Genomic DNA, 22,183 nt, shown 5'->3' with positions numbered 1-22,183 from the left:
ACTTATATAGTAGGTCCTAACACACTTATTAGAAATTAATTAAAAACTGAAACACCCTTAAAGTCTTAAAATTAATAAAGTAATAAATATAATAAATTATATTTTAAAAACTATCACAACTGAATAACAAGAGTCGAGCCCAGCATACCAACACAGAACAAGGCGAAAAAAGGACTGAGGGTCTGAGGGAAAGCAAAAAAAAATACATTCACAACTTCCACTAACAAGGCTGTGTTCAGAATATCAAACTTGCTTTCCATTTGCTTCAAAGATATTAGTTCTTCTATGAGGTACAGTAAAATTGTAGCCAGAATAATTAAAAATGAAAGCAGTGAATATATCAGCACAAAAATTAAAATCATAAAGCAAAATAGGGCCTATATACGAAGAAGACTTGACAAAGTAGAATATTTGGGAAAGAATTTTCTTTAGGACGGGCCATGTTGTGGACAGACAAGTAGTCTTAAATCTCCGTGTCATCCATTATAGGAAGGGCATTGGCTGTGCTGAAGACCAAATACGTGTTCATCACAGCAACACCTGTTTGTTGAAAAAATATGGAAGTGAGGGAGGAAATGTCTCTGTCGTCGTCATAGCAACCACCCTAACATAGAAGAACTAAACAATGTTTTAAATTTGAGAACCACTGCCTCGTTGATGATGCTCAAGGGACTGAGGCGTGGAAGTTATAACAACAGCAGGAACACTTAAACAGACTGGTGATACTGTACGTCAGATTGACTGATTTATAGTGCTATAGTTTTTAAAATGGAATAATTTAATATACGAAATTTAAATAAAATGACGTGCAAGATAACAAGTGAAATGTTCTTCAACTACTTCATTTGAATAGCTGCTACTGTCATTTATTTATCTTGCACACACACACACACACACACACACACACAGTAAGTGTTAGTTTTACTTATTTAATGTATTGAAACAAACGAACTCAGGAAGTACTTGCTATAGACTGATTCTGATTGCTTCTACTGTATAAACTTGTGACATCACATACCAGAAATGCTATGGCACATACAACAGCTGACCACCTTCTTAAATGCTGTCTAGTCTAATTGCATAATAATTATTTATACTTATTTCATTAGACAGCTTGTCTGAAGCACCTTAGCAGCAGTGACTGGCTGGCTGGCTTTACAAAGGCGGGTCCATACACTTTGGCCCATTCTGCACCCTATGTTTGCGATGATTGTCCAAATCTGGTAGGTGGCCCAGGTGGTATTCGTGAATCAGACGCTGATAGGTGAGTCATCCTGCCTCAGTCCCTGATATAGCCAGGTCCTGTTTTGGGGACAAGTAGTCTTATAAGCCCCAGGAGCCCAGAGACCCAAGCCCTTCCTGATCAGTTGACATTGACAGGATGGCCATCCTACCTCAATTCTTCATAGAGGCAGGTCCCACCTGCATACGAGTAGTCTGATAAGTTCCAGGGGCCTGGAGACCCAAGCCTTTCCTGTATCAGCATCAGAAATCCGTACTGCCTCCAAACTTCACTCCAGCCTAATTTTACTGTTACCAATGATAGATGAAACAATGGGCAGGTGGAGAGTGTTGGTGGAATGATAGGGGCAAATGGGAATACCCCGAGAAAAGACCCCGGCAACATTGCTTTGCTCATCACAAATGCCATCACGACCTGGCTGGGGATTGAACCCAGGCCATCTGAATGGAAGACCAGCACGCTAGCACTTGAGTTACAGATGCAGCTCTCAGCAGCAGTGACAGCAAGTGAGTTCACTGTTGTGTAGTAACAGTTAGCATGCCTGGGTCTGGGTTCAGGTCCTGGTTGGGACAACCCATTAAGAGCAAATGCTGGGTAACTTTTGGCACTGGACCCTGGACTCATTGCACTGGCATTAATTTTATTCGAGTGCTAGATTACCATAGCAGTGCAGTGGCGAAATTAAAGTGTAAATACTTAGTAGGCTGGAAAAATTTGCTTACTTTATATTCTTTTATACAGAGGTCTAGGTGTCGATTCTTCTTGGTTGCAAAAGTATCAATTACTTGTTCCTTGAAACTCTGATCACTAGCAAATTTAACCAGTTTCTTTTTAATGGTGATTGTACTGAGAGAACTTAATCTTTCATTCTTCAGTGAATTATGAAGGTAATATTTACCCTTTTGAGTGTGCTCATACTCCTTTCAGAGACAACTGAGGTAACAGAGAATGTAAAGATTAACTTGATAAGTTGTGTTACCTCTTTTTAAATTTTTGAAGACCATTGCTAATTATGAATCTCAGGTGGTGTGCCGGGGTAAATCTTCATCTACATAAATATTCTTTAATTCATTTCCTAATCATTCTTTGTTGAAAAATGTTTATGTGGACAGAAGTTATGTAATTCCATCAGAGGAAAATTTAGTTTATATCCCACAAAGCTATTTTGATATAGCAATTCAACAATTTTATTGTTTTCAACATCTCCAAAATGCGTTTCCATTTGTACAGTCAGTGTGTCCTAGATTTAGTAGGTTAAGAGTTTGAGGAACATGAAGTCTTGTTCACTTACATTTTGAAAATTCTTTTAGAGTTTTCAACACATGATCTCACAGTATTTTCTGATACCATATTATTTATTACCCTGATGGTCTTCTTGATTTCAATATTAAACATATTTATGTCCGATGTAAGTTTTTTTTTTTTTTTTTTTTTTTTTTTTTTTTGAAGGAGTGGAAAAGGTGGTAGGCGTAAAAAGTCTTTATAAAGACAAAGCAGAAAAATAAAATTAATTTCATTCCGGATATTAAGCAGGGCCAAAGCGCAATTTAATGACTCTGCATCCCAATCTTCAAATTGTCTGTAATTGTCTGAAACATGTCTTTCAGCTTGTTGTAATTTGCATAAATTATACGCACTGATCGGGAATTAAAATTCCAGCAGATACTACATGTTTGTGGTAATATAAATCCTTTACTTTCTAAGACTCTCTCTTTGAGGATTTACTGAAATTGTATGGTAGGCTGCAAAATTAGAAATGAAAATCCTGACCTCTTTGAATTATTTTTTAACAATATAGCAGCACTAGATTTAGTTTATGAGCATAGCAGTGTAAAAATATAGCTAATGGACATACTTATTTTAAAAAGTGTGTATATCTAATGCCTACCCACTTCACTTGCGAGATTCGGGTTCCGCATATTGTGGATAGATCGCAGGACAGTGACCCATTTTCAAGTTGCACACCACTTCAGCGGGCCATGCTATGCATGATGTGTATCTGTGGAGAGTTATGTATGTAATAGGGTGAGTGTGGGGAATGAATGAGGATGATGATGAAGATGAGGAAGGGGGAAGGGTGCCGAGATGTAGCCTGCTCCTGTCGAATAGCACCAAGGGTGCCACCAAGCTTAATGTCTCTGTCTGATGGACAAATCATTATCAACAGTGATATATGCACTGCAGAGAGATTCAGGATTTTACCCAGGCATATTGGTGCACAATCTAGTGATTAGAAGTTGTACACTGCCATCTCTTCTATTCCCGAGGTAGAAATTTTACATGAAAATTTCTGACCCCACTGGGAATCGAACCTGGGCTGGCTAGTCTGGAGGCAGATGCACTACCACAGAGCTAACTTGGCAGACGTTTCAAAAAGTGTTGGATGCCTTCTCATTCATCTGCCATTACAGAGGCATCTTCTTAAGCTTGACTCACTATTTTATTAGTATTATTTATTTCTGATAGCCCTAAAGCAGTTTTGTCAACACACCTTTGAAGCCTGAAGAGCACTGTAAATTATCACGTATAAACTCTTCTTGTATGGAGATAAGTTGCAATAATTCAAGATAATTCCCTTTATTGTCAGCACTTTCATATTCCAGGTGCCTTCTGAAAGCAAGCTCTTGCTTACCTAAGAAGCTGCGAATATATTCCCCGTTATGAACATGCTATTGTTGCCGGTGATTTCAATACTAACCTTCTCTCTATTAATTCAGCAGATGCAATTAAGCTTAAATCAATGTTTAATTCCTGTAACATGACAATACTACCCCTCCTACCAACACATCACACTGCTTCTACTGAGACGCTACTTGACCTAATTGTGACCACTCACCCCCAGAGAGTCCTAAGACACGGACAACTACCAGTGCCCGGTATCTCAGCTCATGACGTAATTTACGTAGAATACTCGCTTCAGTGTCCTAAACGGATATCCAAGATAATATCTTACAGGGACATGAATAACATTGACGAAACTAAACTTACAGCTGACGCTTTAGAAATGCCTTGGAATTATATTTGGAACTTACATACTGTTGACGAGAAAGTGGAGGCTTTCAATGATATGATACTATGACTATACGACAAACACGCACCCGTAAAGACTAGACAAGTATCCAGACCTCCTGCCCCGTGGATGACCGACACAATAAGGGAACTAATGGCGAGAAGGGATGCGGCTTTTCGTACTTATAAGCGTCATAAAATCGCTAATAACTGGCAGTATTACAAAAGCCTGAGAAACAGAACGACGCAAATAATACGTAGTGCCAAAATCCAGCATAGCCACAGACTTATCGAACCTGACACCACAGCAAAGAACTTATGAAAAAACTTACGAACAATGGGTCTAGGTAAACAAAAACCACAGACTGAGACTATTAACATTTCACTCGACGAACTAAGTGACCACTATACTTCGTCACCACCCATTTGTCCTGACAGAGTCACAAAACAACAAGTTATAGATGGACTCACATCCTGACCTACGCCTATACGTGAGAAATTTTTTCTGTGTGACGTATCTCCTACAGACATAATCAAATCTTTAAAACGTATCAAAACAAAAGCACAAGGCACCGACAGTATTACCACAACAATGCTTAGTAAAATAATCGACATTATTCTTCCAACTCTTACACATATCTTCAACACTTCTCTTATCACATCCTCCTACCCTGTGCAATGGAAATATGTTCTTGTTCAACCCCTCCCTAAAGTCACTCAGCCTACCACTCCTAGCGACTACAGACCAATAAGTATTCTTCCGACATTATCTAAAGTACTAGAACGTATAGTCCACAGACAACTCACCGACTACCTGGACTCGTATAATCTCCTTGACTCACTCCAGTCCGGCTTCAGACCAAATCATAGCACCTCTACTGCCCTACTTAAGATCACTAAAGATGCTCGTGAAGCTATGGACAGACGCGAAGTGACCGTACTATCACTACTGGACTTTCCTCGAGCATTTGAAACTATCGACATTGATATTCTTATTGCAAAGCTGAAAATGTTGCATTTGTCAGACACGGTAATCATGTGGATGGAGTCTTACCTTCGCGATCGCCATCAATGTGTCTCTCACAATAATCGGTTTTCTTCTTGGCGAGACGTGAAGGCAGGAATTCCTCAAGGATCTGTACTAGGGCCTCTATTTTTCGCTATTTACATTAACGACATCTCTACTGCCCTTAAACATTGTCAGCATCATCTCTATGCAGATGATCTTCAGATATATATACATTCACGACCAAACTCACTTAATGATAGCCTATCAAAATTAAATCATGATCTTATGTTAATCAGCAGCTGGGCTAGAAAATGCGGGCTAATCCTTAATCCCGGGAAAACGCAAGTAATTCTACTAGGACATCAAAGATTACTATCTTCCACCAGCATTAATACACTTTTGTCAGTGACTTTAAATAATACTATAATACCATTCAGTACTACGGTTAAAAACTTAGGTTTCCATTTCGACTCGAATCTCAGCTGGAATGCACAGGTAAAATATGTCTGTAAGAAAACTTTCCTAATCTTGCATTCACTGAAAAGACTGAAAAATTTCTTTCCTTCTAAACTGAAACAGATCTTGATACAGACCCTGGTGATGCCTTACTTTGACTATTGCGACGTTTTGTATAGTGATCTTAGTGTTGAATTGTCATTGAGGCTTCAGCGTGTTCATAATGCTTGTGTTCGTTTCATTTTTAACAGCCGTCGCTATGATCATGTCTCCGAGTATTTCTTTCAATTATCTTGGCTTCGTTTACGGGAGAGACGTTCAGTTCATTCATTCTGTTTGCTGTATCAGATTTTAAATAATTCCACACCTATTTACCTAGTTCCTCGCTTCACACTTTTAGCATCCCACCACAACCGTGATACACGTTCACAGCATAACCATGTTCTATCAATTCCATTCCATCAAACATCTCTCTACTCTGCTTCCTTCACAATACACACAGCTCGTTCCTGGAATTCCTTGTCACAGGAAATCGGGAGCAGTCGGAGTCTAAAATCTTTTAAGTACACACTACTTAGAAATGTTTTTAATGAACAGAACTAGAGTCTTGCGGAAGTTTCTAAGTAGTCTTAAATGACCAAGTTGTTATTTTTCTTCTCTCTCTTCTTCTTTTTTTTTTTCTCTTTTTTCTCATTATCTTGATATATTTCTTAATCATTTGTGTTTGTATGCCATTTAGTACGAATTTGCTAATCAACATTTTATGTCTTGTAACTCACATGTATTCTCCTATTAGTATATTAACTGTATAATATATCTCAAGTGAATTAATCGTCGTATTTATCTCGGGCATTTTAGGTCTTATAAATTGTGTGTTTGTGTGTTTGTGTGTGTGAGTGTGTATAGTCCCCTTTATGTTATGTAACTGATTATGATTATGTGTAATTTTCTACTTTATTTTATATATTACATAACCAATCTTGACTACTTGTAATTTTATATTATGTAACTGATCTTTTCTATTGTAATTTTCTACTATATTTTATGTAATTTCCAAGGTATGTTCTTTTGTGTTGTTTTGTAATCAGATTTTGTATTTCATGTATATTATTGAAACCTGGTTGAGTAAGAGAAGGCCTCATGGCCTTAACTCTGCCAGGCAAAATAAACCTACTACTAGTACTATATTGAATAAGCAGTTGCGAACAGCCGATAAGGTGTGTTCCTCCAGCTTGGGGATTGGGCAAAGGACTAACAACCCATCACCATAAAAAACAGCCCGTTACGAAACCCCAACATAAGCCTAGGAATGGGACTGATCCTATGGAGTGTTAGTTGGGAGGCCAGAGGAAGAAAGACAATTGGGAAGGCCGAGACTTAGATGGTAGGATAATATTAAAATGGATTTGAGGGAGGTGGGATATGATGGTAGGGACTGGATTAATCTTGCTCAGGATAGGGACCTATGGCAGGCTTATTTGAGGGTGGCAATGAACTTACGGGTTCTCTAAAAGCCATTTGTAAGTAAGTAAGTAATTATCAATGGGACAGGGCCTTAATTGTTAAGTGTTCTAATTTTTTTCAGACCTTGAGGAAGACTCCTGTTGTTTTCATAATAGCACTGGGTCAGCTGTGTCCTAAAATTTGATGATAGATTCATGGCTTGAAGCTTGAAAATTCTTGTAGCAGTACTAATAGAATCGTTATTGTTTTGAAAAATGGTAACTATGCTAATGCAAAAATTAACTGATGTCGAACCCCATAGTTTTCCCAGAGTGAAAATTTTTCTTTACCTCAAACATTGCTTCAAAGTTTGAAGTGATACTGCTAGTGACATTTACGTACTTTGTCGATAATTTCTCACCATCTGTTCCTTTTCTGTCCTCCAAACATAGATTAAGTCTACTGACCAGTTGTATAATGTAGTATACACTTCGACTGTTTGGTTTTCAACTTATGTATTATATTGCTTTGTTCAAATTCCAGGTGTCACGGTTGGTGATCTTACATGAAGAAGCTGAAGATGGCAATGCAATGCCTGACTTGGAACGTCCTGTCATGGCTGTTAGTAGGGCTGTGACTAATCTTGTGAAGGTAAAATATTTCATCCATACTTTAGGTTTAGTATGTATGTTATAGCAGATGTACTACTAAGAGTCATAATGCTATGTGATGTAGTGAAATACAGTGCAATGATTTTCAATTCTGTAGGCACTGTATCAATTTCTGAAGTCCAGGTATAATTTTTGGTGGTTGAGACTGTGTTCAGGCAAGTTTTTTATGAATATTTTCTTTCTCTATTCTCTATTAATTATTGTGTGGGTAAAAATATATGGAAAATCATTCCACTAATTCTTATGTTAATGCAGCAGACACAATATGTATTGTAGTTGCAGAGAAAGATGTAACTTCTAATGTTTCTAGTAAAGCAGTGCAAAATACAGAGCCAAAGCGTGAAGTTTTTCATTCCATTGGAAGACAGTCAGTAGGGGGGTTAGTGGGTGAATGGGCAGACAGATAAGCGCAGAAGGGAAGTTATGGAATGTATCTACGTGACAATGTCTTGTCCACTTCATGTGTTGTGTCTGAAAGCAAGTGACGTATCCAGTTACTATTATCTGAAGGGCTTGAGGAGTAGATGGGACTTCAAAAATATATGTTAATGAAGCTGTCAGAAGATGCTTCTTTCCTTGTGACTACAATGGTTTTTTTCTTTGTGTAGTTTCTTTACAGCTGAAAGTTAGAATTTATAAAAACAGTTATATTTCCAGTTGCTCTGTGTGGTTGTGAAACTTGGACTCTCACTTTGAGAGAAGAACAGAGGTTAATGTGCCTGAGAATAAGGTGCTTAGAAAAATATTTGCGGCTAAGAGGGATGAAGTTACAGGAGAATGGAGAAAGTTACACAATGCAGAACTGCACGCATTGTATGAGATGTGGCTATAAAGTATCTGGATTGATGCTATAAATATTACTTATCGAAAAATTTACCCCATGGAAATGTTGTCTCCTGGAATGTACTCCTCTCCTTGATCCCTGCACCACTCCATGCGGATCTTCCACTCTTGAAAGCAGTGTTGCAAGATCTCTTGTGATATACTGTGCAAGAGCTGTGTCGCTTTTGCCTTCACTGCTTTTACGGGCTCGAACCAGGTCCCTTTTAATGCAGACTTGACCTTGGGGAAGGGAAAGAAGTCATATGGGGCTAGGTCTGGTCAGTACAGTGGATGATCTAACACAGGGACCGTGTTCTTTGCCATAAACCTCTTGTGAGTGGGTGCATTGTCTTGATGGAGAATCCAGGGGTTGTTTCCCCACAATTCAGGTCTTTTTCTTCTTACTCGCTCACATAGAGTTTTCAGAACCTCTTTGTAGTACACCTGGTTAACGGTCTGTCCTGCAGGTAGCCAGTCAATGTGAATGATCCCTCTGATATCGAAAAACACGTTCATCATTGCTTTAAACTTGGACTTGCTCATCCGTGCCTTCTTTTGTCTTGGAGAAGTGGAACACTTCCAATGCTTGGATTGGTGTTTCGCTTCTAGATCGTACTGAATTTCGCTTCTAGATCGTACTGAAACACTCAAGTTTCGTCACAAGTAATGACGTGTTTCAAGAGTCTGTGGTCATTTTCAATGTTGTCAAGGATGTCGGCACCAATGTTCATTCTGATTCCTTTTGTTCTTGAGTGAGAAGTTTTGGGACAACCTTTGCACAGACTTTCTTCATGTGAAGATTTTCGTGTAAAATTTGCCTCACAGTTTCTTTATGAAGATTTGACAACACCAATTGCCCAAATGCTCAGGCGACGATCTTTTTGGACAATTGCAGCGACTTTTTCAATGTCAGACGCAGTTTTTGTTGTACAAGGGCGGCCGGAGCATGGATCGTCTTGGACATTTTCCCTTCCCTCTTTAAATCTTTCCTGTACACTTTCGTCAACGAATTGTACATTTCTATAGCAGATTTTTCTAGTTTTGTAAGAAATTTGTACATTTCTGTAGCAGATTTTTCTAGTTTTGTAAGAAATTTGATGTTCACTCATTCAGTTATAGCGCTTAACATGATTTCGACATGGGGCAGATACACGCTTTTCTTCTTTCTACTGCTACAGCCGAACTAATGAGTCACACGTGATACAACTTGCACAGTGTATAGAGGAGGGATCACAGGTCACTGCCCTGCAATCCACAGTGTTGCCATATATAAGTAACTCTCGCAAAAAATCGGTCCGGATACTTTATAGCCACACCTCATATTCTTCATCTAACATAATTAGAAACATTAAATCCAGGCGTTTGAGATGAGCAGGGCATGTAAAACGTATGGGCGAATCCAGAAATGCATATAGAGTGATAGTTGAGAGCTTGGAGGGAAAAATACCTTTGGGGAGGTCGAGACATAGATGGGGGGATAATATTAAAATGGATTTGAGGAAGGTGGGATATGATGATAGAGACTGAATTAGCCTTGCTCAGGATAGGAACTGATGGCAGGCTTATGTGAAGGTGGCAATGAACCTCCAGGTTCCTTAAAAGCCATAAGTAAGTAGTAAGTTAGTCTTGCTCAGGATAGGAACTGATGGCAGGCTTATGTGAAGGTGGCAGTGAACCTCCGGGTTCCTTAAAAGCCATAAGTAAGTAGTAAGGTAGTCTTGCTCAGGATAGGAACTGATGGCAGGCTTATGTGAAGATGGCAATGACCTCCGGGTTCCTTAAAAGCCATAAGTAAGTAGTAAGTTAGTCTTGCTCAGGATAGGAACTGATAGCAGGCTTATGTGAAGGTGGCAATGAACCTCCGGGTTCCTTAAAAGCCATAAGTAAGTAGTAAGTTAGTCTTGCTCAGGATAGGAACTGATAGCAGGCTTATGTGAAGGTGGCAATGAACCTCCGGGTTCCTTAAAAGCCATAAGTAAGTAGTAAGTTAGTCTTGCTCAGGATAGGAACTGATGGCAGGCTATGTGAAGGTGGCAATGAACCTCCGGGTTCCTTAAAAGCCATAAGTAAGTAGTAAGTTAGTCTTGCTCAGGATAGGAACTGATGGCAGGCTTATGTGAAGGTGGCAATGAACCTCCGGGTTCCTTAAAAGCCATAAGTAAGTAGTAAGTTAGTCTTGCTCAGGATAGGAACTGATAGCAGGCTTATGTGAAGGTGGCAATGAACCTCCGGGTTCCTTAAAAGCCATAAGTAAATAGTAAGTTAGTCTTGCTCAGGATAGGAACTGATGGCAGGCTATGTGAAGGTGGCAATGAACCTCCGGGTTCCTTAAAAGCCATAAGTAAGTAGTAAGTTAGTCTTGCTCAGGATAGGAACTGATGGCAGGCTTATGTGAAGGTGGCAATGAACCTCCGGGTTCCTTAAAAGCCATAAGTAAGTAGTAAGTTAGTCTTGCTCAGGATAGGAACTGATGGCAGGCTTATGTGAAGGTGGCAATGAACCTCCGGGTTTCTTAAAAGCCATAAGTAAGTAGTTTCTTTACATGTAAACAGTTGAAACAAAATTGATTAACAGAAGTAGCCTATATAATGTTCTGCAGTTGTGGAGTCAATTCATAAAAAGGACTAGCTTAGAGAGTAGATAGTAATCAAACAAAATAAATGAAGGAAAAAAAAGTAATTGACACTGAATCAAAAACAATATCATCAAATTCCAAATTACAGTTATATGAGACAGGTTATTGGAGTAAAGTTGCAATACATTGAAAGTAAATGAAACACATCTCATATTAACTTATTTATACTTTGGATGTTGAACCATTTCGTTTTTACGGACGGAACATTTTGGGGCATGTTTCCTCTTACAAACTCATTTAACTATTGCAGTATGTACTCCACATTCAGTTACTAATTTTTGCATAAAATAGAGATTTGAATAGAGACTTCCGTTTGTTTTGAAAATACTTTTTATAAGTATGTTATGGATGGGACATACTTTAGATGCAGTGAATTTATATAGATGGTCGAGTCTCCAGTCCTGTGAATTAAAATAGAAAGAATGCCTGTTTCAGTGAATCTAACCATGAAAAACATATGGAGAAAAGACAGAAACACAAGTTCAATTTTGTCTTGAAATTTATAGAAAATTCTGTTACCCTCTTATTTTAAATATGGCTCAGGCAGTATTCCATTTATTTCACCTACACTGATTAAAAATGATTCAGAATTTTCCATCTTAAAGAGTTGTCTTTTATCAGCATTCATAGTATTGGTAACTCCTTTGATGTAAATGACTTCAGTATTGTTGCCACTTTGAACACTTGGCTTGTTTCAACTTAATTTCTTCGCTTGATTCAAAATCTGATTCTCAATCACTGTTGCTCTGGGCCTACACCTCAGATACATTCAATTCCAACATGATAGTTATTCCAGCAACAATACCTTGTTGATTAATAGCGCGGAAATAGTGTTTTCATTGGACATGTGATATTGGTGATATATAAATTGATTAATGACTGAACTCTCCATCGGTAACACTCTGATTGTACAGATCAATGCAGCAATAATTGTAAAATGTTCTGTTACTGAAACGTGCACTTGTCTAGACTTGTCTATGTCCCAGACCATTCGCTTCACAGTTCACCCACACTGTCAGCAGTTAGCTCCCTTATCATGGGAGGAAGCAAACAAACATGAGTCACTCCAAAATCCTCTCTCATATGACACAAATTAGAGAGAATTTATTTACTTTTAAATTGTTTGGCACAACCATCACTTCTTCAATAGACTTTTGCCTCTTCAAATCAGTCATGATTTCCTTCAGAGAAACTGATGTACAACATTTATACTGAGTAAGATCGTCACTAATTATTGCATAACGCTTTGACTTTGTAATATTTTTCATGCATGCTACACAAGTTAGTAGGTCTATTGTTGCTTGCTTGGTAATCCAGTGCAGACATTGTATTTCACTTGTATTCTCGTTACAGCAGGCTGCAAGCATTTCCTCTCAGTTGAAATCGGTGTTCTGTATGGACTTAACAAAACAGTGTATCTTAAAATCAGATAGCTTGTTTGCGAAAATCACTGGCCACGTTTTAAATCCGTATTAAAAGCACTTTTTAACCCAATAAAATAACTCTTCGGAATATGTATGATAACTTTCTTGTGTTAAATTTTAATGTACCTTGTTAACATGTTTCGACCTATTTTCGGTCATCTTCGGAACTGGTCGTTGTTGGTCTTGGTGCCTCTTGTTTCCTGTGTGGGTGCGTTCGTAGTGTAGAGTCAAAGAGTGTATGTGTTTTGAAATTGAGTTGTGTGTTGAGAATATCGTTGGGGTGTGTTTTTGTGTATCTGTATATTTCATATTGTTCTAGTGTGTTGAGTTTCTGGCTTTTTGGTTGGATGTGCAGTATTTCCATGTCTGTGTTGATGTCTCTGTAGGTGTGGTTGGCATATGTGATGTGTTCTGCATTTGTGGAGGTGTTTTGTAATTTTGTTATGGCTGTGATGTGTTCTTTGTAACGTGTGATAGTGGTGAAGAAGTAGGATGATTATGGTAGAGATGAGAAGGGCAGCAATGAAGAAAGTTGGACTGTGTGGACGACGGCTCCCCTAAAGCTTTAATGCAAAATTGGGGGACAGGTATATGTACATGAAGAAGTAATTATAAAACTTAGAAAAATCAATAAGTTAAAAAAACAGCTTATTAAGGAGACATTAATTCAGGAAAGTTTACAATTCTGTCATTATAGTTCTATAAAACTAAGCAAAATCTATAAGATAAAAAAGAATGCAGGAATGAGTCTAGAATATAGGTGAGTAGGTTAAACCTATGCCGTAACGTTGCAAGCAATAATGCCAACTATACCAAATGATTGATCCATGGCCCCCTTGATCCTCTCGTCCTTTTGCACTTCAGTGCAATACATTATTACGATGAAGTGACATTGAGATGGACAACATTTTCCATAAATAAATTTGAAAAAAATCCTTAATAAACAATTTCCAACAGTTTGCCACGTGTTTTGGTGCAAGGATAACTTTTTTTTTCCCCCATTATCGAAATATGTTGAGATGCAAGGAAAGAAATATAATGCTGCTAAAGCAAATTAAGAAAAAGAAATGTAGTGCTACTAAAACAAATTAAGAATTAAATCAATCAAATTATGCACTACTACATTTTCCTTTCTCCTGCTGATCAGTGCTTGTTTTTCCTCTGGCTTGACACGTAATGGTCACTAATTCTAGAACAGTTTGCTTACCTGTTTTCGAATTTTGAAGGTTGTTCTGTGAAAATATAAGTATCTTACTGTTTAGGTTAAATAAAAACATAATTAAACTGTTTCTTTTTAAAGTGATAGCAAATTTCACATTACTGTGTTCTACATTCTCCTCTACACCTTAGGATGGGTAATGTGAGGAGAAAGGGGGCCTCATCTTCAAAAAGATTGACAAACACTGTTCTAGAATCTATCCAAAATGCCTAATCAGTGGAAATTTTTCAGATCTATAATTTTTCGGAAAATTTTCTTCAGCAGATTGCACACCACGACACTTTACTGCAGCCTTGACATAGAATGTTTTAGCTCCAGAAGTGTTCGGTTTTGTACTTGCATAGGCCTAATGGGCTTGTCCATCGTCAGTGGTGGGACACTTTTCGTAATGTTGGACAAAATAATTGTTCAGATGAAGATTTGTTTCTTATTAGTAATTATACTGTAGTAATCATTATGTTGTATTCATGTTCTGCACAGTAGTGTTATATAATATATATAATGCAATAAATATGAGTTCATATACGTGTCAGTGGTGCGACAAAATCTGGAACATTTAAATATGCAACATGCTTTTATTTTATTGTTGTCTTAAACTGAAAGATTACAGTAAACTACATTAATACCAGGGACTGAAGAGTTATAGTATAAGAAGTTGGTGCTTCAAAAAGGAAAGCATTAAGAGAAAGACAAAAGACAGTGAATCAGAAACGTCAAGATTGGGGAAGAACAAATAGTGAGTGAAGAAGGGTGAATAAAGTTAGAAAAAGTAGTGAAACAGTGAAGTAAAGAATTATAATGTTACAGTATAAAGTGAAAATATTGTGATAATGAAAAGTGGCAGCATAAGCATTATAGTCAAGGAAGGGGAAGTAGGAGGAAACTAGGGAAAGAACGAAAACAGTGTACAGGAGATGAACAGTGATGCCTAGTAGTGTAAGAATGGCTTACGGACTTTTGTTGAAAGAGATGTGGGTGATTTTAAAATGAATGGGGAAAGGAGACAGCCTCCAGATATGGAGGGTAGCTGCGAATATATTGAATAAGCAGTTGCGGATAGCTGATAAGGGCTAACAACCCATCACTGTAAAAACAGCTTGTTACGAAACCATAACATAAGTCTTGAAATGGGACTGATTATCTGGCATGACCATAGCAAAGGAATAAGGTTATGAGATTTGATACTTGGAATGTAACAAGTCTATATAGAACAGGAGGGGGTAACATTAGTAGCAAAAGAACTAGTTAGATATAGAGTGGGAGTGCAGGAGGTTAGGTTAGGTTAGGTTAGATGGAAATGGCATATCACAGATAGGAGATTACTTGTATTATGGGGAAGGTTATGATTATAATAGTATAAATAGCATTAAAAAGCACAGGAAAAGCATATATGTCTGAGATGAGAAAAATAATAGGCCTAAATACTGAAATTAGGAGTTATGGGTAGCTCATATACAGCAATGTGGTGGCAAACCATAACCAGTAAGTATGATGCATGAATAAATATGAATATAAACTACATTAATATGGAATGAATCGTTATTTCTTTTTATACTTCACTGAATAATTACTGTTTGAAAATATACAAGAATTCGAACAGAATTACCTACCAAAAGTCAGTTCTGTGATGTGAGTGGTGTGACTTTGCTGATTTTTTTTTTCTTCACATTGTGGTTACAAATGTTACAAATGAATTAAGATGTCCTGAAAATTCATTTGCAGTTACTGAATACATATCATCACAAATATTGGTCAATATTCTTCAGGTAGATTGATTAGAGAAACATTTTTAGGTTATGTTTAAATATTTTGGTCACTTTCTCATGGACCAGCCCTAATACTTACTTACTTACTTACTTACTGGCTTTTAAGGAACCTGGAGGTTCATTGCCGCCCTCACATAAGCCCACCATCGGTCCCTATCCCGAGCAAGATTAATCCAGTCTCTTATCATCATATCCCACCTCCCTCAAATCCATTTTAATATTATCCTCCCATCTACATTTCGGCCTCCCCAAAGGTCTTATTCCCTCCGGCCTCCCAACTAACACTCTATATGCATTTCTGGATTCGCCCATACGTGCTACATGTCCTGCCCATCTCAAACGTTTGGATTTAATGTTCCTAATTTTGTCAGGTGAAGAATATAATGTGTGCAGTTCTGCATTGTGTAACTTTCTCCATTCTCCTCTAACTTCATCCCTTTTAGCCACAAATATTTTCCTAAGAAACTTATTCTCAAACACCCTTAATCTCTGTTCCTCTCTCAGAGTGAGAGTCCAAGTTTCACAACCATACAGAACAACCGGTAGTTGATATGAAATTTAATATAATTTTTAAATATGTTGGTGAATACTGCCTACCGATATTATATATAATCCTTTTCTTTTTAACATTTGTTATATTTGGTAATTTTTATATTGAATTAAAAATACATAGTTCCCATTGTGAATAATTTAGAAGAACAGCTTGTGTGTCAGTGGTATCAATGCAGTGATCTGTAGGAGGTATATTTTTACGTAAGGTCGTTTTATACTAATATTGAATAGAAGGACCAGAAATATTAAAATCTCCACAGAAATTATTAAATTAAAAAATTTAAGCGTTGCTTCTTCAGTGACGTGCTTTAAGACGTTTTAAAAATTATTATTGTGTTGTAGAGGAGGAGGAAAGAAAGATTAAGACATAATGAAAGTGAGTTTGATGTGTATTGGAACTCTGATAAGACCCATTATGTAAAAATTTGGAAGCACTGCATTTGGGATTAGCAGCATAATAATGAACATTATTTGTTCATTTATCTGTTAAAACAGGTGGGACGAGAAACCATAAACTCCAGTGAAGATGCCATACTAAAACAGGATATGCCAGCAGCTTTGATTAGAGTGGAAGGTGCATCACGGTTGCTGGAGGAAGCATCTGCTATGTTGAAAGTTGATCCTTACAGTGGACCTGCTAGGTATGTAGTGTCCAAGTGTTCTTTACGGTTTCCATTTGCGAGCACATAAATGATTTCATATTGAATGGGTTTCTTTGTTGGAGGTGATATAATTATTTAGTTTGTTTCTGAAATGATTTTGTATGAGGATTATAGTAGTATAGATGTCTTTTCAGATTTTCACTTTCAGTTCGAAAAGCTTTGTAAAGCAGAGTCTGTTCCATGAAATATATGAAGGTAGGAGTCTGTTACTATTTTGCCTACTCTTTGTCTTGCCATAAAGGAGTGTCATGGTGGCCAGTGCTCTCTGTAAACAAAGTTAGACTCTCGACAAAAAACGCTTTAAGTAGGTGTTCTATAGTGCGAAGTGTGTTAATTTTAATCGTGCTACAGTATTAAATAAGCACTTAAAATTAATCATGGGTTCAAAGAAAGATAAAGTGATTGAGGAGAATATGGAAGATTGTGTGAAGCAGGACTAAGTCATGTTGCAAGGTATTGCCAACATAATAAGTGATATTGTAGTGAGTGAGCTTAGGGTGACATTAGAAAAGAACACGGAGATAATAAAACAGAACAGTCGCTCAAAGAAAAAGACGACAAAATAGCTAAATTGGAAGTACATGTTCTGGAAAAAACAGACGACCTCGAGCAGTACCAAAGGCATCAGTGTGTGCGAATTTTTGGTGTGCCTGAGGAAAATGATGAGGACATGATAAGATAGTTATAGACACGGTGAAAAAAATTGGTGTCGATCTAAAGCTAGAGGACATTGACAGGAGTCAGAGGGTAGGCACGAGAATTTATGGAGTTACACATTCTGTCATTCGCTACAGGAAAAGAAGGGAGGTCTTCACAAACAAGAAGGGCCTGAAGGGCAGTTCTATGACAATCGGTGAAGATCTGATGTGGATAAGGTACAGTGAGAGACAGAAATGTTGAGCAGTTCGAGTATTTTCTAAGTCAAAGAATGTGACACTGCGCATTCTCAGGGCCAAAAGCCTGGTTCATACCATGAAGAGATATTCGTGTCAAGTAATATAACAATAATGTTTAACTCTGTTTCAACAGGCATCTTGTATAGCAAACTTTTATCACAACCCCAACAAAAAAGTCCAGGTCATCTAACTAGGCATGCAATACACCATTATAATTGATCCATCAGTGGCACAGATTTTTGGTAGGATAAATTCCTAACACAAAGGGCCAAAATGGGCGATAGTCTTAATGCTTTTGTAAGACAGATTGTATTGTAAAGTATAAGGGACATACTGTTGAACGAATAAAACTCTTGTAACTCAAAATCGAGACTTTGGTAGCCAGTGATTCTCTATCTTAAAATTGTTACTTCATTAGAACACGCCCTTAAAACTTATCAGAAGAGTTCAGTTAAACTCTGTAAAATTCATTATATTTCGTTCCTGGTGATGTAAAACTACCTAGCATAAATATTATAATGATTTTAATTTGTTCTCGAACTATGTTTATGTACTTAAAAGTTGTCATTTCCTTGGAAAATTCAATATAGTGGAGCTCTGAATATAGTTAGTTTTGACTCACCATTAATCACTCATGCCAGGTTGCCATACACGTGTACACAGCTCCCTAGGATAGTTTTGTAGCAGTTTTACACACACATGTATGCATTATGCACGATTGCACAAAACCAGCCACAGTTCCTAATCTAGTGGTTATATTTTCATGTGGTTTTTCGAGTGAATTGCAGTGTGTCTAGTTTTTACTGCCATATGGTTGTATTATGTTTAACAGACATGCAATAATAATGGAGTAAGATTAATAGATTTTCTTATTTATAACAAACTGAAAGCTATGAATATATGTTTCGACCATAAAGATAGTCACAAGTTTTCGTGGGAGGCCAGAGGTTCGAAATCATTAATAGATGATGTGATTTGTAATACAAAATTAGCCTACCTTACATTAGACACAAGAGTTTTTAGAGGCCCAGAAATTGAATCTGACCATTATTTATTAGTTTGCCCAGTAAGATTGAAACCACGTTGGTATAAAAAAACCAGAAGACAAACCAGAATGAAGAATTTTCATTTGAAGTTAATTTACTTCAAGACACTAGTATAAAATGGCTATATCAAAGACGATTAGATAATTTGGTAGAAACAACATCTTTAAGCTCTGATGTAGAAGAGGAATGGAAATATATCAAAACAGTTTTAATACAAGCAGCTAACGAAGATCTTGGCAAAAAACGAAAATGGTATCGGACAAAATGTCTACGAAATTTTGATGATGAAATTAGAAAAATTATACAAGAAAAACAGATAGCATATTTAAAATTTATTAGTACAAAGAAAGAGGAAGATAAAATAGATTACCACAGGAAAAGAGCTATTGCCAAACATGAAGTCCGAAAGTACCATAGAAAAAGTTGGGAACAATTTGTATCCTTTTTAGAAAATGATGTCACAAGACCCCAACCCTCAATATATAAAATTTTGAAAAATTTAAATAGTGAAAACAACGATAATGGCAGATTAATTATAATCCCCCATGATTAATGGATTAATTACTATCAAAATTTATGGACAAACAACTGTCCCTCCATTCAGATACATGAGTTAGATGATTTGCAAAGAGACTCAATTTCTTTAGAAAAACTTCAAATAGTTTTGAAAAATATAAAGAGTAACAAAGCACCTGGTGAAGATGCTGACCTATTCAAACATTCCAGTCAGTCATTTCTCATAAGATTCTTAAATCTGTTAAATATCATATGGCAAAGAGGACATCCACCTCAAGATTGGTCAAAAGCATTACTTATTCCAATATTTAAGAAAGGAGATAGGACCAACTGTGACAATTACAGAGGGATCAGTTTGTTGAATTCTGGTTATAAAATTTATTCTAGTATTATTAAGAATAAATTATGTAAATATTATGAATATATATTTAGTGAAGAACAAAATGGCTTCCTGAAGGACAGATCATGCTGCAATAGATATTTTACAATGCAAATTTTGATTGAGAAGCATCGAGAATTTAATATAGAACCACATTTGGCATTTATTGATTTTAGAAAACCATTTGATAAAGTGAACAGAAGTTTGTTATTCGAAATTTTGACAAAAGATCAGATCCCAAAACAGATCATATATAATATTTATAATCTTTATAAATCACACCTTATTGCAGTAAAAATAAAAGAAAAAATAACTCATTGGACGGAAATAAACTCAGGAGTCAGACAAGGTTGTGGCCTCTCTCCTTTGCTTTTTAACGTTTATATGAATGCCATTGTGAAAGATTTTAGGGAAACAAAACACGGATATATCACTATTAACAAAAATTTAAAATTAGATGTAATAACGTTTGCAGGTGATTTTGTTTTACTAGCAACATCAGAAGATGATTTTGCAATGGTCAGTACATAATTTAAATTTAATAGCTAAAAAATATTCAGTGGAAATATCCATTAACAAAATAAAAGTAATGGCCTTTTGTGGTAAATACCCAATACCAAGCAAAATTTGTTTAAATAACACAATTTTGGAAAGAGTTAATGACTTTAATTATTTAGGATATAAACTTTCTTTTGTTGAAAATTTGGATTTATCAGAGAAAATTGTAAAATTCAACAAATCAATGGGCATCATTAATAGAGTTTTAAAACTTTCATTAGTACAAAAATCAACTCGTACTCGTCTTTATCAAATAATAGCTCGACCAGTCTTATGTTATGGGAGTGAAGCGTGGACTATAAGGACAAAAGATGAAAGCACATTAACAGCTTGCGAGATGAGATTCATGTGCCAAACAGCTGGCTACACTAAATGGGATCGAAAGAAAAATGAAGATATCCTTCAAGAACTTAATGTGTCGTCAATACTGGACTATATCTCCAGATATCAGTTAAACTGAAGGAACACATCTCAAGAATGGCTTCATCCAGGATCCCAAAGGCAATAATGAAGTATTGTCCAAATGGGAAACAGTTACTTGGTCGACCTATGAAAAGAAGGCAAGAAAATCGCTTTTTCAGGCCGTAACAGTTTTTTTGGGACTAGTACTTGACAGGATGATGATGATGGTGATGTTTAACCGTTTTGAAAAAAAAATAAAAGAATGACGTTATGTAAATTTAATTCTACTAAGGGATTTAAATACTGCTTCAGCACTTAGCACCAGGACTTTTAAATATCGGGTTGAGAGGTGAATATAATTAAATTTGGTTATAAACTACTACTACTTCTATTCCTGCTCCTACCACTGGTACATTTCTACTGTGTGACTGAAATTCTTAATATATCTCGAGCATTCAGTCACATGTCAGAGTATTTCATTCCGTGGACCCTCAATCTTTATTATATTGGCTTGTAAGAGCTTGACAATGTTATTTTCATTGTTATAGTTGGTAAACAAACATAACGTCCTGTCAGAACATTCAGTGTTTATTAAATTTATTAAGTTTTACTGTTAAGGTCTTGTAGAAAATATAATTTATTTAATCGTTTTGTTAAATTAAATCAGTGTCATTTTAAGAGATTATATTTCTTGTAAAACATAATGTTTGAAGGTGTGACCTGAAAGAAAAACGCTTTTGTGGAATGAATTAATGCTATAATCGAAGCTCAATTATACTCTTTTATGATACGACATTTGATAGTGAGGGGTAGTTATCTCGATAGTGAGAGGTGGTTATTTTGTGTTGTGCTGTTGCTTTCTTTACTTTTAATGTCTCTGTTTAGTGATTTGTATGTTTGAAATATTTCATATTAACAGGAAAAAGCTGATAGAAGGTTCCCGTGGCATTCTGCAAGGAACATCAGCTCTACTTCTCTGTTTTGATGAATCGGAAGTTCGAAAAATCATTCGTGAATGTAAGCGAGTCCTTGATTACCTGGCTGTTGCTGAAGTAATAGAGACGATGGAAGATCTTGTTCAGTTTCTCAAGGATCTCAGTCCTTGTTTGAGCAAAGTAAGTACATACTGTAATTCAGTACACTACAGAAAGAAGAAAGTTTTGGTATTCTTGTGGGATATTGTATTGAGTGCTAAATTATGTTTGATTGTTCAATCCATTTTTTGATGATGAGAAAAGTAGGATAAAGTTTGCATTATTAGACTTTCGCAGTCAATGTGATCACAATTAGCCTTTTGGATATTTCACTGTATCCTGGAACTTGACATTTCCAACGTTTCGAAAGTATATACAGATTCCATTATTAGGGCAGATGGATAAGACTTAGAAGATTGCGTATTCTGTTGGACCCATTACACAGTTCTAATCCCGATGACTGAGCAAAGTAATAATTCGCTGTTGTTTATATAGGAAACT

At 36.6% G+C, this 22,183-nt stretch overlaps 1 protein-coding gene across 17 annotated transcripts in view; it reads left to right on the top strand.

Annotated features, from left to right (window-relative positions):
• Positions 1 to 22,183, top strand: part of Vinc (vinculin) — a 299,829-nt gene that overhangs the window by 12,012 nt on the left and 265,634 nt on the right. For all 17 annotated transcript variants that reach the window (XR_011334655.1, XM_069838599.1, XM_069838600.1 and 14 more), the window contains exons 2-4: positions 7,704 to 7,811; positions 16,745 to 16,890; positions 21,628 to 21,823. Coding sequence is in view for 16 of the 17 variants with exons in the window: in XM_069838599.1 (XP_069694700.1) it covers positions 7,704 to 7,811; positions 16,745 to 16,890; positions 21,628 to 21,823 (450 nt within the window). In the remaining variant the exon portion in view is untranslated. The remainder of the gene's footprint in view (positions 1 to 7,703; positions 7,812 to 16,744; positions 16,891 to 21,627; positions 21,824 to 22,183) is intronic.

Source organism: Periplaneta americana, chromosome 10 (assembly GCF_040183065.1).
Source record: "Periplaneta americana isolate PAMFEO1 chromosome 10, P.americana_PAMFEO1_priV1, whole genome shotgun sequence".
NCBI classification, from domain to species: Eukaryota; Metazoa; Arthropoda; class Insecta; order Blattodea; family Blattidae; genus Periplaneta; species Periplaneta americana.
Note: the sequence above shows the minus strand (reverse complement) of the source record. Positions and strands in the feature narration are given on the sequence as shown.